General features: G+C 44.2%; 1 protein-coding gene across 1 annotated transcript in view; it reads right to left on the reverse strand.

Moving 5' to 3' along the window:
- Positions 1–37: 37 nt before the first annotated feature.
- eva1aa (eva-1 homolog A, regulator of programmed cell death a) overlaps positions 38–14,373 on the reverse strand; it is a 59,085-nt gene continuing 44,749 nt past the window's right edge. The window contains exons 6-8 of the mRNA XM_079290788.1: positions 4,601–4,735; positions 1,844–2,029; positions 38–962 (exon numbers count right to left, since the gene is read on the reverse strand). Coding sequence (XP_079146914.1) covers positions 580–962; positions 1,844–2,029; positions 4,601–4,735 — 704 coding nt within the window. The 3' untranslated portion in view covers positions 38–579. The remainder of the gene's footprint in view (positions 963–1,843; positions 2,030–4,600; positions 4,736–14,373) is intronic.

The following is a 14,373-nucleotide window of genomic DNA, read 5'->3' on the forward strand; positions in this document are numbered from 1 at the left end:
GAAAGATTGTCTTATGTTCTCCCATAGTACCCTTCTTTCTGCTGCCCCTCTGTAAAGTCCCCACTTATTAAATACTGGAGGGTGCTGAGCATGAAGCTCCAAGTGTCACAGTCTTTTGCAGGTGACTGACGTTCTGTATGAAACAGACCCGTGTGAGGCCTCGGCCCGTCGGTCATTGTGTGGTTTCTACAGGCCTGTGTGTGTGTCTTAAGGCAGCTAACCCATAAATCCCCACTTCAAACGGGCCTGCTGAGGTCAGGGGCAAAGGCAGTGTAGCCACTCACCTCTGGCTTCCGGCAGAAAGGGGTGAGCTTACCATGCAGAGTGGGAGCTTATTCTCGTACTGAATGAGGTACAGAGCTTATGATACCCAGAGGAATATGCAAACCAGCAGAGGGAAAATAACTTTCTTCCCAAGTCTGCAACACCTTCAACTGTTCTCACCAGCGTGAGTCCACAGTTTGCATGCTTGCTTGTAAAGCTTCACGAGGGCCATGCCGCTTTCCCCATCCGACCCAAGTGCGTCCTAAATGTTGTTTAAGTCAAGTAAGCTTTCTACAAAACTCCCCTCAGCAGTCCTCAGTAATACCTATTGAGGCTCCGTGTCCCGGGGATGTCTGGTTGCCCGTTCATCCATATCTCTCGGATGATTCGCTCCCGCTCCTCGAGCCTCTGCGCTCTCTCCAGCTCTTCCGCCGACGTGAATACGTTCATGTTAAGCGTGCGTTCGAATCGCCGGTGCCGCCGCGCCGACAGGTCCGAGGTGGTGTCCCAGTCCGAGTCTGAGTCGCTGGAATCGGAGGAAGAGTCGGCGGCGGGGCGCGCTCGTTTCTTGGCAGGGGGCCGCTGGCGGGACTGGCAGTCGGTGCGGCAGGAGATCTGGACCACCAGGGCGAAGAGTGTGAGGAAGAGGCCCAAACACACGCCACAGACGAAGAAGAGCGCAGCCCTCTCTGGGTGGTCTGTTGGGGGGGAAAATATGTCAAACATTCAATAGGACCTTTGTGACTGACCTGTTCAGCCTGCTCTCCCTCACTGGCTGCAGACTTGGTTGGGTGTCACACAAATTCTGCTAACCTCGCTATGTACTGCACTTCTCCTTCCACTCATCTTCAGAAATGTATTTTCACATGCTGTTAATGTTGTTTAATGTGTCCCGCCCCCTCAAGCTCCAGGTGAATTCAGGACTTTGCTTCATCCTGCACATTTTCTCTCTGCTACAGTCCTCAGATCTTTGTCAAGGAATGAATCTACACAGCTTCTGGTTAAAACGAATGGTATTCAGGCTTGATTACTGTAACTGCTCTTTGCTTCCATGCATGCTCATAGATCCTTCCAGCTCTTCCAGATTGGAGTCGTGTTGTTTGTCTTCAACCTAAAACTATCATGTGTTACAGTCCTCGCCGACATTCAATTCACTGGCAGCATCCAGCATTTTTAAGAAGTTTCAAGCTGAGTAAGCTGATCTTGCACAGGATCAACTTCCATTTTACATTACAGTAATGGAAGTTTATTTGACTGCATGATTTATGCATTTCACGATGTATAAACTGTTTATTTGAGGTCATAAAACAAGAACATTTACCACATTTACGTACCTTTCAGTACCAAGAAAAAGGAAACAGGATTGTTGTTTTGCCACACACGCGTACCACACATACAACTACACACTCAAATACTTGAATCTTAAGATCCGGCTCTGTTCTCGACCAACAACGATCCCTGTGGTGGAATTTCATCTTTTCCATTAGAAGTGAAAAGAGGTCCGGTTAAGGTCTCTTACCTTCCAGCATATTTAGGCTACTCATGTGATCACACTCGATGATCGCAATCTTCCCCCTACCTGATATGTAAGTGTAGGCCGCCAGCGCGTTGCTGATGAGGGCCATGTTGGCGCTAGAGGTGGAGTTGATGATGGGATTAATGCCCGGGGGCCGCAGTGGACTTTCTCCTCCACCTCCTCCTCTTCCAGCTTCTGCTTCTGAAAACTTCTCCTCGTCGGGGTTCGTCTCCCGAATCTTCTTCCTATCTGCAAAAGCAGAAACGTTCAGTTTAACAACACAAAGCACACTGCATTCTAAGAGGGTAATTCATTTTTTGCGTTTGAATTCTTTATTTAGACACAGATGTTTTTGAAACGTTTCCTTTGTACGTGACTACACTCTGAGATCAAGGAGTGTGGCGTGTGCACAGTCAGATTATCACGCCACTGGTGGGCTCAGTTACAGTGAAGTCGGAGTGTATTGTCTCTGAGGTATTGTGACTACAGCATTCGGATCACCGAGTCATCTGCAGTCTCACATCGGTTTTCGATTTTAGGAGATACGCTTCTGTAAAAAAAGATGAATGACGCATACACACGCAGATGTGTTCACAGAGAGTTGTGTGATTCAGAAGACAACACAATAGTTCCTGTCAAACTCATTCTGACTCATGTCTAAGGGAACAAGCAACCACATGGGAAGAGTTTGCACTTTGGCAACATTTCAAAAGCTTCCCCAAAATCTCAGAAAACAATCTATTTATAGATGAGAACAACTGTTTCCTCCTCTGGATGTTCATCACAGCAGGACTTCTCTCTGTGTTTACACGCTGGCTCCTGTGGTGTATGCAAAAGTCGAGGAATTGAGATCAGCAGAGTGGTTTGATCATTTCGATTTAAACAGATTTTTCTTGGGGTATTCGTATCCAGTAAACCTGAAGAAGTGTTTAGGTTCGATCTGTAACTCGCTGAAAGAAACAACCCTTTACCTAAAGGCAGCCAAAATGAACAGAAGCCTTCAACCTAAGCCGTAACTCTGTGTGCATAGTCATATTCACATGCTGTATTTTGTTGTTACTGTAGGTGAGCTGGCTTCGGTGAACTGTCACACACACCAATGACCTCGAATTGCAGAGTGTCTTTGGTGTGTCAGGCTCTCTTTATCTGATAAATGCAGTTTAGACGGGAATTGCTCACCGAGGAGGTAAATGTTTTTCACCCGGACCCACTGCTGTGGTGCACACATTCAACCAACAGACCACAAATAACACACATAAAAACAGGAAAATTGTCGATAGAAAATACTCGCAGTGCTAGAAAAAACGGAATATATAATGATGAAATACTTTTATCATGATGTCTTCAGGTGAAATCATGATTAATAATACATTTATTTAACAATAACAATTCAATGACATTTTAACAATTATAAATCCTTGAACCAAACATGATGTGTCTCAATCAGAGTGATATACAGTATTTATTGTTTTCGGCATCAGCACCAGATGTGTGTTCAGAACAGACACAAGGGGGACCGGGTAGTTAGGACCAGTTGCAACTGGCATCATCGCAGAAGGGACAAAAAAAAAAAAAATACAGGACTTCACTGAAAGAAAATTCCAGTAAAAAGAAAACACCATCGTGGCCAAATGATCTCTGGGAATTGCAGTGTAGAAACACCACATGGCAACGAGCAGACCAAATATGGAGACAATAAAACCTGTGGTTTACAACTTGAACCTATTTTACCGTTCTAACGGGCGGGTTCATTTCTACAACATGGTCCTGTCCTGTTCGAATTCACAAGTTATTTTAAATTCTAGACAAGATCCTAAAGTTTCCAAAGACACAAACAAGTCAGGCTGAAAATACAGGCAGATAGAACATTTCCATTTGATATGATGACGCTACCATGACAAACTTGGCTTGAATAATTCACCCAATGTAAAGCCTCACAAAGTAATATTCAATTGCTCTCATAAAAACAACCAGCAACCTAAATACATATAATGGAGAAACGCATGAGAGTTAAGTCAAAAGAGAAGGGGAAAAATCAGGAATTTAAGTTTTATGACTTCTGGGCAAGAAAGTGTATTTTCCAAAATGTCGAACCTATTCCTTTAAGAAATATGTTGTGAAAATGGTGATCCAGCTGTTTTGTATACTGACAATAAACAAAGAGAAATGAGACGATCGGGATACCTATATTTACAGTTTAATGTTTCTTGTTCGGTGCACCAGGGATGGAAACGGGTTTTTCTAGATGAGCTTTCAGTGCAGTTTTTGAAGCCGGTGCAAGGAAGGGAAGCCATTCATGCGTCACAGCACACATGTCGTGTCCGCTCCCTCTCTTAGCTCCTCATTCATCTATCTATCCTCCTAATCAGTACAGTGCCGGTCGCTGAGCAGAGTAATTAGTGTGCTGGACGCAGGCCACCATCCCTCATGAATACAGCTTTGTTCAAGTTTCCTTCCTTGGCTGGCGTCTCTTTTTTTTCCTCTCTTTCATTTCATTGTCTTCTCCCTCTTTCTCTTCATGGGAGTTAGATAGCACAGCAGACTGATTGATATGGTGGTCACATCATTGGCTCTTGGAAAGCAGTATATTTTTAAGACCAATGATCATAAATGGTCCAAACTGATGGCTCTGGTTGGATACATATGGAAACATTTGAACCCGTGTGACTTTAAATATACATACATATATGCCCTGACTTGAGACCTGAAATCCTGTTGCTTTTGATGCCTGGGAGGCCTTTAGTGTTAACTGCTCTCCACGGGAGGCCGTGAGTGTGTGCGAGAGTGAAAAAGCTTATATGTGTTCCTCACTTTGCTCACCTGGAACAGCGTCAGAGCTTTTGACTGAGCTCCCCTCCGGAGGGCTGTCTCCCACTATGTTGGGGTCATGGGCGCTGGGTGGAGGGGAGTACACCGGCGGTCTGGGTCCGTGCTCCTGCAGCAACTTCTTTGGGACTTCAAAGAGACGGATAGGTGGAGCAAAGGGGAGGGGAGTTTGGGGACAAGGGAATCAGAGAAACACACAACGAGGATAATTCGGTGATTTGTAAAAGGACAGGTATAGCAGTCATTTCTATTGCAGTTCTGCAGAGCTAGACAAAAATGATCTGCTTATATTTGTTTATCTTAGATGTATCAGTACAAGCAGTTAAGTCTGTAAATATTAAAAAACTTGCAATCATCTTTTTGCCTCTTGGGGAGGCCTTCTCCTCCCTCGTGTGCACATAGCTGTGTCGTCGATATTTCATTGGCTGTATATTGTGAATATACAGCCAATGAAAAGCTCCCTCCACTGGAAACTACTTGTGGCCTGGATACATTGCAAGATTGTTTTTCAAATACAAGCTATGATGAAAAGACTTCATAGGAAGACTACTGACATTTATCCTGCAGATCATGACATACAGTGTTTGTGTTTCAGATTGGTGAGGAGTAAAATGCACAGATATTGCAACAGCCATCACTGTGACTAGATAGATGTCGCTGTGTGGTACACCTGTACCTAAGCTCGGAAGAAGTCATCTTGCTACATGGCTAGCTAGCTAGCATTCATGAAAAATAACGAGGGAGTTTATTGCAGCTGTAAAAGTTGTTGTACATCAACGAACCATTCATGCCTTGGGCTCTATTGCATCTTGCAGAATTTGTTTTCTGTGGCCTTTTGGTACCAAAGTGAGGCACTTGAGGCAGTTGTGGTTTGTGCAAATGTTAATACTGCAATTTAAGTGTATGGCAAGTGCACAGCAGTGTTATACAAGTTGTAACTCCCCATTTGATTGCCATATTGCTGCGTAAATGGGAGTCCTTCCCTCACACACACGTAAGAATTACAGCTGCGTCTATATAGTGCCAACACTGCATGATCCAACTGCGTTGAGTAATGTATTCCTTAAACCACTGACTTCATAAAGTTGCCAACATTTTTCTTTGACTGTGGTGCAGCCAATGATAACAGTAATTGCATTACAAAGACAAAATAGTACTGTACTCTCAAATTATATGATAATAAACATGTGAGAGGGGGAAGACTTCAAATAGCTGGTGAATCTGGTTCCAGCCTTTGCTTTCCGAGCTGCTATCTGCTTAGATGGGCTCACCATACTGCATCAGGAGAATTCATAAGGTGTTAGGTGAGTTGGCAGCTGTAGAAAGGTATACTCTTACATTTAAATACCTTTCTGTAATTGCATCTTCTCATGTGGCAAACCACACCAATCTGTTGCCTAAATAGGTTAAAAACACAAGAATCTGAAACCTCATTTTTATTGAGATCTGGTTGGCAGAAACTAAATAAACAAAGCTGCTCCTTATGTGGAAGTGAAGAACGCAGAGGAATGAAGAAATGGGATTGGGCCCGGCAGCTTCCCCTGTCCTTCCTCATCAGTCTGACACACTAATCATGGGTCTTAAAACTCCCCCGCTGCCACCATCCCCACGCCACGCCCTGATTACAGCCTTCTGATTGGCCCTAATTGGCTGCACATGTGGCCCAGGGTCACAGCTGAGAAACGCCATGATGCGCCGCACACCCTTTCACATTTTAACACAATTAAGGGACATATAATTGAGATACACAAGCTCATTGAACACTCAAATACCACCTGATACATACACATACATTGTATACACACAGTCCAACACACTTATTTAACATTTTACAAATCTATCCTTCCAAACAGCCATTTCCCATGTTGTCTATGGTCTTCCTTTGCTGGCAGAAGCTGGTGCATTACATGGAATTGACTGCTGCTTGTCTAAAAATAATTGTTAAAAAGCTAAAAACCCCTCGAAGCAAACGGCCACAAACCACACTTAAGGAGCCAAGCAGTGAAATCTGAAAGAGTAAAAGAGAGAAAGAGGAGTGCAAGGGAGAGAAACCAAGGACATAAATCACACTCTACAGCCTGCATTATAATGACATGGTCACATAAACGCATGGCAAATGAGTCTCAATATAACTGGACTAAACGGGACCGGTGCCAGCGCTGTACCTCTCAGGGCCCTGGACCGCCACGGGCAGCGAAGATACGAGGCGGGAAAGAGTGCCCGTAACAATGGGCCGTGTTTACACTGGCAGAGCCCAGCTTTGTTTTCACTGGGCTCTGCAGGCCAGAGCGTGTGTGTGTGTGTGTGTGTGTGTGCATATGTTTGTGGGCCATGTGCTGACCGATGCAGAACCCAGTTGGGACAAAGCCCTGTGCGCCAGAGGGGTATGATGAAATATTAAACAATGCTAAATCCGAGATGAGATCAGACCTGGGTCAATGTTTTAGGGCACTCTTTAATGCTTGGTCTGCTTTAGCTCTCTGAGATTTTGGCACGAATAACGACAGCCACTACGACTTTTCTGTGAGCTTAAGTCTCAATGTGGTGGCACTCATCTGAAGCATTCTCCGTCTTGGGTGAATCAAGAATTACGTACAACTGATCGAGATGTACTGTACATTCATAAAAGACAAAGGAGAGAAAAGGAGAGTGTGTGAAGAACTGTAAAACACACTCTTATCACAGGAGATGGCATACGTAGAGATACAGAGAGTTTTGTTCCAAATCAGATTCAAAATATATCACACCGTGGGTAATACGTTTCTCCTAAAGGGATATATAGCATTTTCTTTTCTTTTTTTAAAGGGCATTGAAACAATGTGCTGGCATATGTGGGCATGTGCCTGAGCAAAAACGTCTGGTTTCAATCAGCACACAGCCAGAGTACTTAATCTCCAACATTAAAGCGCTGTCAGAGACCCAACATTCACTTGATACACACACACACACACACACACACACACACAAAGGCAATGCCTCGAGAATTCAAATCACTGTTTATAGACACACTTAGACTCACACAATTTATTCTATTCTAGCTCTTTCTCCTGTCTCCCACTCAGACACCAGACGAACAGGCATGCAGATATCTGCAAGCTCACATTCACAAGCCCATTGACCCCCCCCCCCCCCACACACACACACACACAACCACTTTTTACCGAGCGAATGGCTTTCCTGCAGAGCAACATGCAAGGTGAATAGGGCAGAAGCTGTAGGTGTTGAGATTGCATTCTTCTTCTCTCTTTTTCTTGAACACTCAGCGTAACACTCTAACAGTATCCTGCTGACAGTAGCTGATTGGGTTTGTTTGACAGCCTTACAAGCAAAAGATTGATTGTATATGTGGATACAATTGTGTATTGCTTAGATGTGGATGGCACAGTATATGGACGTGAACGCGTGAGTGGCACAGAGATATACAAACCTCCCTGACCTGAGCCAACCTGAGGCGTCACCGTCATGTTTATCTTCCCACAAATGAATGCACTACCCCGACCTCACACTGTGAAAATGAATGGCTGCATGTCTAATTGCATGCGTGCCATCATAGGACATGATTAACACACTCACTCTCGTCTCGTCTATGCAAAGTAGACCTTGTAATGTGAACTCTATCAAGGGACTGGTGGTCTGGGCTGTGGTTTTTTTTTCTGGTTCTGCTCCATTTTGATGTTAGTGTTGGGATCTAACCTACTCTACTACTTTATTAGATTTTGTTGCGAGTGTGTGTGTGTGTGTGTGTGTCTGCTCGAGCGTTACAACATACACTGGGACTGTGGTAACCTTAAAAGGAGGCTTAGAGGAGCATACCAGTGGTTTTGAGAGTTTTAGCCCATTAGCTATAAACTAATCTAATTTACATGACAGTCGACAATTTTCCCAAAACATGCCATACGTTTTATATTGGATGATATTTTAACAGACTTCTCATACGTCTCATGAATCTCATGAGGTCACATTTATAAAAGTAGTCTTTTGTTGTCTTTTAAAATCTACAGACAAACAACGAATATAAGTTGGGAACGTTACCAGTAAGCAAACTCTCCTTTAGCAAGACGCCTAATCCACCCCATGAGCACTCCTGGAGCCCATCTAAGGCCACTCGTGGAAAACTATATGCTCGGAAGTTCCCTTCAGTGACTACGAGCCTTTACAGAAAGGTATGAGAGCCAAGTCTCAAAGTCTGGAGGAGGAAAAGTTCAGCTTTGTTTTTTGGCTCAGATGCATGAATGCGTAATCAAATCAGCCGTCTCAAGAAATCAAGTCAGCGTGGATTTTGCTAGAAAAGCCCTTAGTTGGCAGGAGCTCCTTGTGACAAGCTCCGCCTGCTAAAGAGGCTTGTGCTCATGCAGTGCTCTTTAATATAATACAGGTATATTCTACTAAAGCAAGACATAGCTGGATGGTGACGTAGTCTAACAGCATCCAGAGTCGGGTTCGTGAAGGAGTACATTCCAGGATGGAGAGAGAGCTCAACCCCCCCCCCCCCCATCCTGTCTCCCTGAGCCCCCTGCCCTACATTCAGATTTCCCCCCCCCCCCCCCATTTACGTTAATGGTTAACACACATCACTCTGCTGTGAGACACCCACAAATGCAACACACATGCACACAAACACACGTACAGATGCCACAGCACGGGCAGTGAACGTAATCACTCTCACTTCACCACAATCGGCTGTTAAGACGACAAAATCCCAGCTGTTTTGGCGATTTAAAAACACTCCTCACACACCGCACACGCGCACACAGTTGGCGTCTTTAACGTGGACGCAGAGACAGGAACAGATGCTCTGTTGACAGTGCGGGGGTCATGACAATCAGTGAGAAAATCCCTCAGTTGTGGAGCTCCCCCCTCAGACCCCACGCAGACAAGAATCCGACTGATGTCGTCACTTCTGACAATATCCGCAACCTCCAGCCCGGTTAGAAACATGCACGAAGAGGAGGGTTCGAGTGTGATAATCACTTCACACAAATACACATCCATTGTCTCCGAGATTTTCATCATCAGTGAGTCCAACCTAATCATGGCAATTTTGTTCGCCTGCACCTACCATCGGTCAGCTTGTCCGATTCTACTGTTCACAGCCTGAATGCTTCGTCATAATCAATAACTGCAGCTTCTCTCGAGCCCAGCACAATTTTCTGACAACTGCTCAACTGTTATCTGGGCTCTTATGAGACATAAAATAATTTCTGCACCAATCTGCTTCTTTTAAAAGAAATCAGGTTATTTCTGTGTTGGCTAGACTTTGATCTCTGACCGTGATTGCCACCCTCAGATGGTTCTAATGTTTGTATTTCCACGTCTATATCGGCTGGACGTAGGAGAGGTGGGAGCACTGTCGAAGTCAGCACTGCCTCTTCATTATCTGATGTTCCATTGGGTCAACAAGGATGTGACCAACGCTGAATCATCAAATTCACGCGCTCGCCCAACTCACTCCTTCATTGTGAGGTAATGGGATGTTGGGGTTTTTGATTGGGTGAGAGAGAGAGCTGCAGAGGTTGTGAAATGACAGAGATTGTCATTTGTTGTTGCTGACATGGAACAGAGAGGGAGGAACAGCTAGTGGCAGAATCTGTCGATACACAATCGCGCCAGATATAAAGTCAGCAACATTCAACAAGCATGTTCCAACACATGTCACGGCTGATCTCAACAACGGTGCTATCTTTAGCAGACAGCAACAGCTGGTCGCACACGGCAGTTTGTAAAATCAACACTTCAAATCTACTGGGACCTGAGGAATGCATGGCGTTTTGGTGAACGATAACCAATGACTAGCTAAAAGTAGCCCCCTCTCAAGATATACGCGCCTTAAAAACTGAGCTGAAGCAGAAATGTATACTGTGATAAACTCAAGGTTTACTTACATCCATCAAAACTTAACAATTCATGACGTTACCACCTGACCAATGTCCTGTTTTTAAGTCACGACATGACACCAAGCACCACTAAATAAAGAAGGCTGCGAGTATGGCGGAACGCTTTGGCATCAGTCTAGTTCTTATTACATTATATGTGTTCCAGCGTTTAATACTGAATGTACCTACATTTTACAAACAAACTTCAAAAAACAACATCAAACGAGAAGTCTAAATGGATAAACCAAAAAGCTCCAAAATGTTATCAGAGATGCCTGTGGAGCAAGATCCACTCCACTCCATCCAACAACAGAGAGCTCACCGAGGTCTGCACCAAACGTCATGAATGGGCCTCTTTGATGAAACTAACTCCATTAAAGAAGTTAATTGAGAGGCAATAGCACGGTTGAGGCGTTGCAACATGCATCCCTGGTGTATTTGGAATTGGAATGTCCCCAAAGTTTATTTAAAAAGTTTTAAATAGGAAATCATGAATGTACAATACGCACACTTGTTGAGTTGAGGCAATAAGAGCATGACGTCAGAGTGACACATGTAAGAGCCCCCTCCATGACCCATTGGCTTTTCAGTAAACACCAGAAATGACTTGATTAGATTAGAAGGCATTGTGAGAAATGACGGAGGACAACAAAATAACACAGCAGGGATAGTTTTAGCATGTGTGTGTCATTACATGCTTTATGATTTGATGCACACTCTTTAATCATTTCGGTAAAACACGACCACCTGCCTCACACAGCGTTTGTCCATCATCAGTGCTTCTGAGTCTTGTCATTGTCAGGAAATTAGACGAGCCCTAAGTGAGGGTGAATCACAGTAGCATACGGGCTAAGTTATACCTTAACTCTTCCACAGAGAAACCCGATGTAGTGTGTGGGAGTTGGCGTGTTCGCATGTGTATAAGAAAGGGAGCCATGCTTCTTTTCTCTCTGTGTGTTGACAAGGTGCTGGGCCTTATTAGCAGTCAGGCCTGGACAGAGATAAAGGCGGTGAGGTCGAGGTCAGCCTGAGTCTGTCATCGGTCTTATCGCCACAAGTGCACACACGCGCATGCATATTACCCTTCACCTTCTGTTTAGTCTGCTATTTCAACACTGGACTTCAGCCAGGTATTGTTTGAGATTTTTGTTGATAATGCCAACAGAAATTATAATTTTTGAATTTGCCAAAGAAGCCAATGCTGTCTAAAGATAAGCAGCTATTCAAGAACTTCTCCTAAATAAAAAGGTTTGATAGCCAGCCCTACACTGGACCGAACTTGTCCCATCTGAGCAGACTTGTGACATTACTCTGCTAGGGGCTATTAATAGAACCAACTCCGAAAATAGACTTTAGTAGGCGGGTGCTATCACAGGCTGCACTGAGCAGCTGTTTGTGATCGAGAGAGGAGAGAACAGATGAGAGAAGAGAGAATAAGAACCTCCATAAACATTTCCTGTCTCCCCTTACAGCTTGGGTTTCTTGGCACACAGGAGCACTGAATACATATAATGTTCTAAATCGGATTCTTACAAAAACACACTGCTTGTTGCGATTACATTGCCAGCTCATTGGGTCCATAGATGATGATATATCTCCAGTTTTGGAAATGCATGTGTCCAATGTGGACCCAAAGCTTTAGCATTTGAGACATTTTGGGTACAGCTGGTTATCCGTTTGTCCTCATGTCTATATTTCCTGCTACATCCACTCCGTGCCCTGTCTCCTTCTTCTGCCCCTGTCAACTTAGCCATGGTCTTAAAACAGCTTGAGCCACAACAGATGCAGATGCATGTCCATGCGAGAGGAGTGATAGATACAGAAGCTGCCAGAGACACTTTTACACGAGTCTTTAAAACAAAGACCGGCTGAAGTGCCGGAGGGACATCAGAGATCCTGCAGTCCGTAACTGCACGGCTGTGATCCGATAATGAAACTGAACTAACAGAGTTAAGACATTACAAACCACCTCGAAAGTCTTTAAGTCTTGATTGAATATCCTGTACAAGCACATGGAAACACACACGTCAAACGTGCAGCCAGGGCTGCAGTGGAGGGTAAAAGCATTCAAAACACTGACCTCCTCTCAAATTCATCACCCATGAGGATTTACGCAAACTATACACCTGCTTGTGGCTTCAAACTGTGTTGCCCCTCAGTTTCCTTCGCAAATTCTAGGACTGTTTGGTTTGTGACCACTGAGACCTTTGTATCCTGTGAACACAGAGTGATCATCAAGTCACTCAAAACAACACGGGAATTAAGGGTGTTATCAAACCCGTACTTTGTTATTTCTGGTAAGAATCAGTGAATGAGTTGCTAAACGTGATGCTTTATCCTCGTCTGCAAGAATCATAGACTTTATTAAGTGTTGACATAGTCTCTGTGACGTCACCCATAGGTTTCTGAAGATCCGTTGTGGAGCTCAAAGTAGATGGGACCCAGCCGTCGCCATCTTGGCAGGGACGACACATGCAGCTTAACTTACAGCTAATACGAAAATGGGCAAAGGAGTGGATCGTCGGTGGAGCTGAGGCCGATCCGGGTGATGCAGCAGAGGAGACAGCTAGCAGCTAAAGACCAGAGACTCGGGCTGCCGACATCAATGTCTAAAAGCAACGCATGTCTTTTGTCCTCGGAACTGCTAAATAGACTCATGAACTTGCTACCTTAGACATTTCATTGAAAAAGTTTGCGAAGGGAAAAATGTAGGAGTCAATTCAGTGCGTCAGACAAAAGAATCAGAGATAAGTGGAGGGACACGCGTCCGAAAAGGGGCTGCATCAACAGTCATATCAATAGCTCTGTTGCTATAGAGCTGTTACTTTATGGTGATCCGAGCAACATTCATGCATTAGTTGTGTCCCGTTCTCCTTAATAGGGAAAGAGGTTGTAAAGCGCTAACTTCACAGTTGCCTCTATCTAGTTACCTCATCTATTGGTTATAAAACATCAACTTTTTCTTCATAATGAAATATCCCCGGTCATTGTGAAAAAGAGAACGTCAAATACATCTATACATATAAATGTAAGCATGACAAAAGAGCAGAGGGGCGAAAGGATAGGCTGATAGAGTAGCTTTAGCCCTTCTTTGTCATTACAACCCTGAAGACAGCGACTAAGCTTTCTACCCAACAGAAGAAGCCCTTGCTGAGAAGATCTCTCTCCTCGATGCCCAGCCGGCAGTATTTTCATTCCAGCTGTGCTCTAAATCTTTACGGTGTCAAACAGATGCAGAAACCTACCGACAATGGGCCAACTGTGGTTTACGGAGTTAAGAAATGCTATTTGATCTGCGTTGGTTGTGTCTCTTTGCTGCGGGGGGTTTCGGTGCCGCTTTGACATAAAACAGACTCATGCAAGCATACACTGACGCACGGGTCAACACTTGACACTTTAAGTCTCACGTACATTACACAGGACACCTTTTCAGCACATATATTCAACCCCGAGATAGAAGAAGATATAGGAAGTCAGAGTGGGAGGGATGGAAAGAGGAGGGAGAAAAAATGATGACTTTGCAGACCAATCAGCTTTAAAACATATCGTCTGAAATATTTATGTCCGACAGTATTATACTTATTACGTAAGTATTACGTGAGGAATACAAATGACACGAGGAAAGGAGACAGATGAGGGACATGCAGACCCAAATAGACCCAAAGCAGAAATCGTCCAACATTTAACCCTCTGTAATATGGTGAGTTAACAGTTTCACTTTGCTTTTTCATGGATGAAACAAATGAGATACAACACGTTAGGTAGTGAGCTTTAGAGTTGCTGTTGAGTGGATTTTGTTACATCCAAACAGAGCCACAATACTTTGTTATGCCACAATAATTTCACTATAACATTTCATGCATGCAGGGTCTAGGATACGGCAACATCTGACGA

This window comes from Melanostigma gelatinosum (assembly GCF_949748355.1).
Source record: "Melanostigma gelatinosum genome assembly, chromosome: 19".
NCBI lineage: Eukaryota > Metazoa > Chordata > Actinopteri > Perciformes > Zoarcidae > Melanostigma > Melanostigma gelatinosum.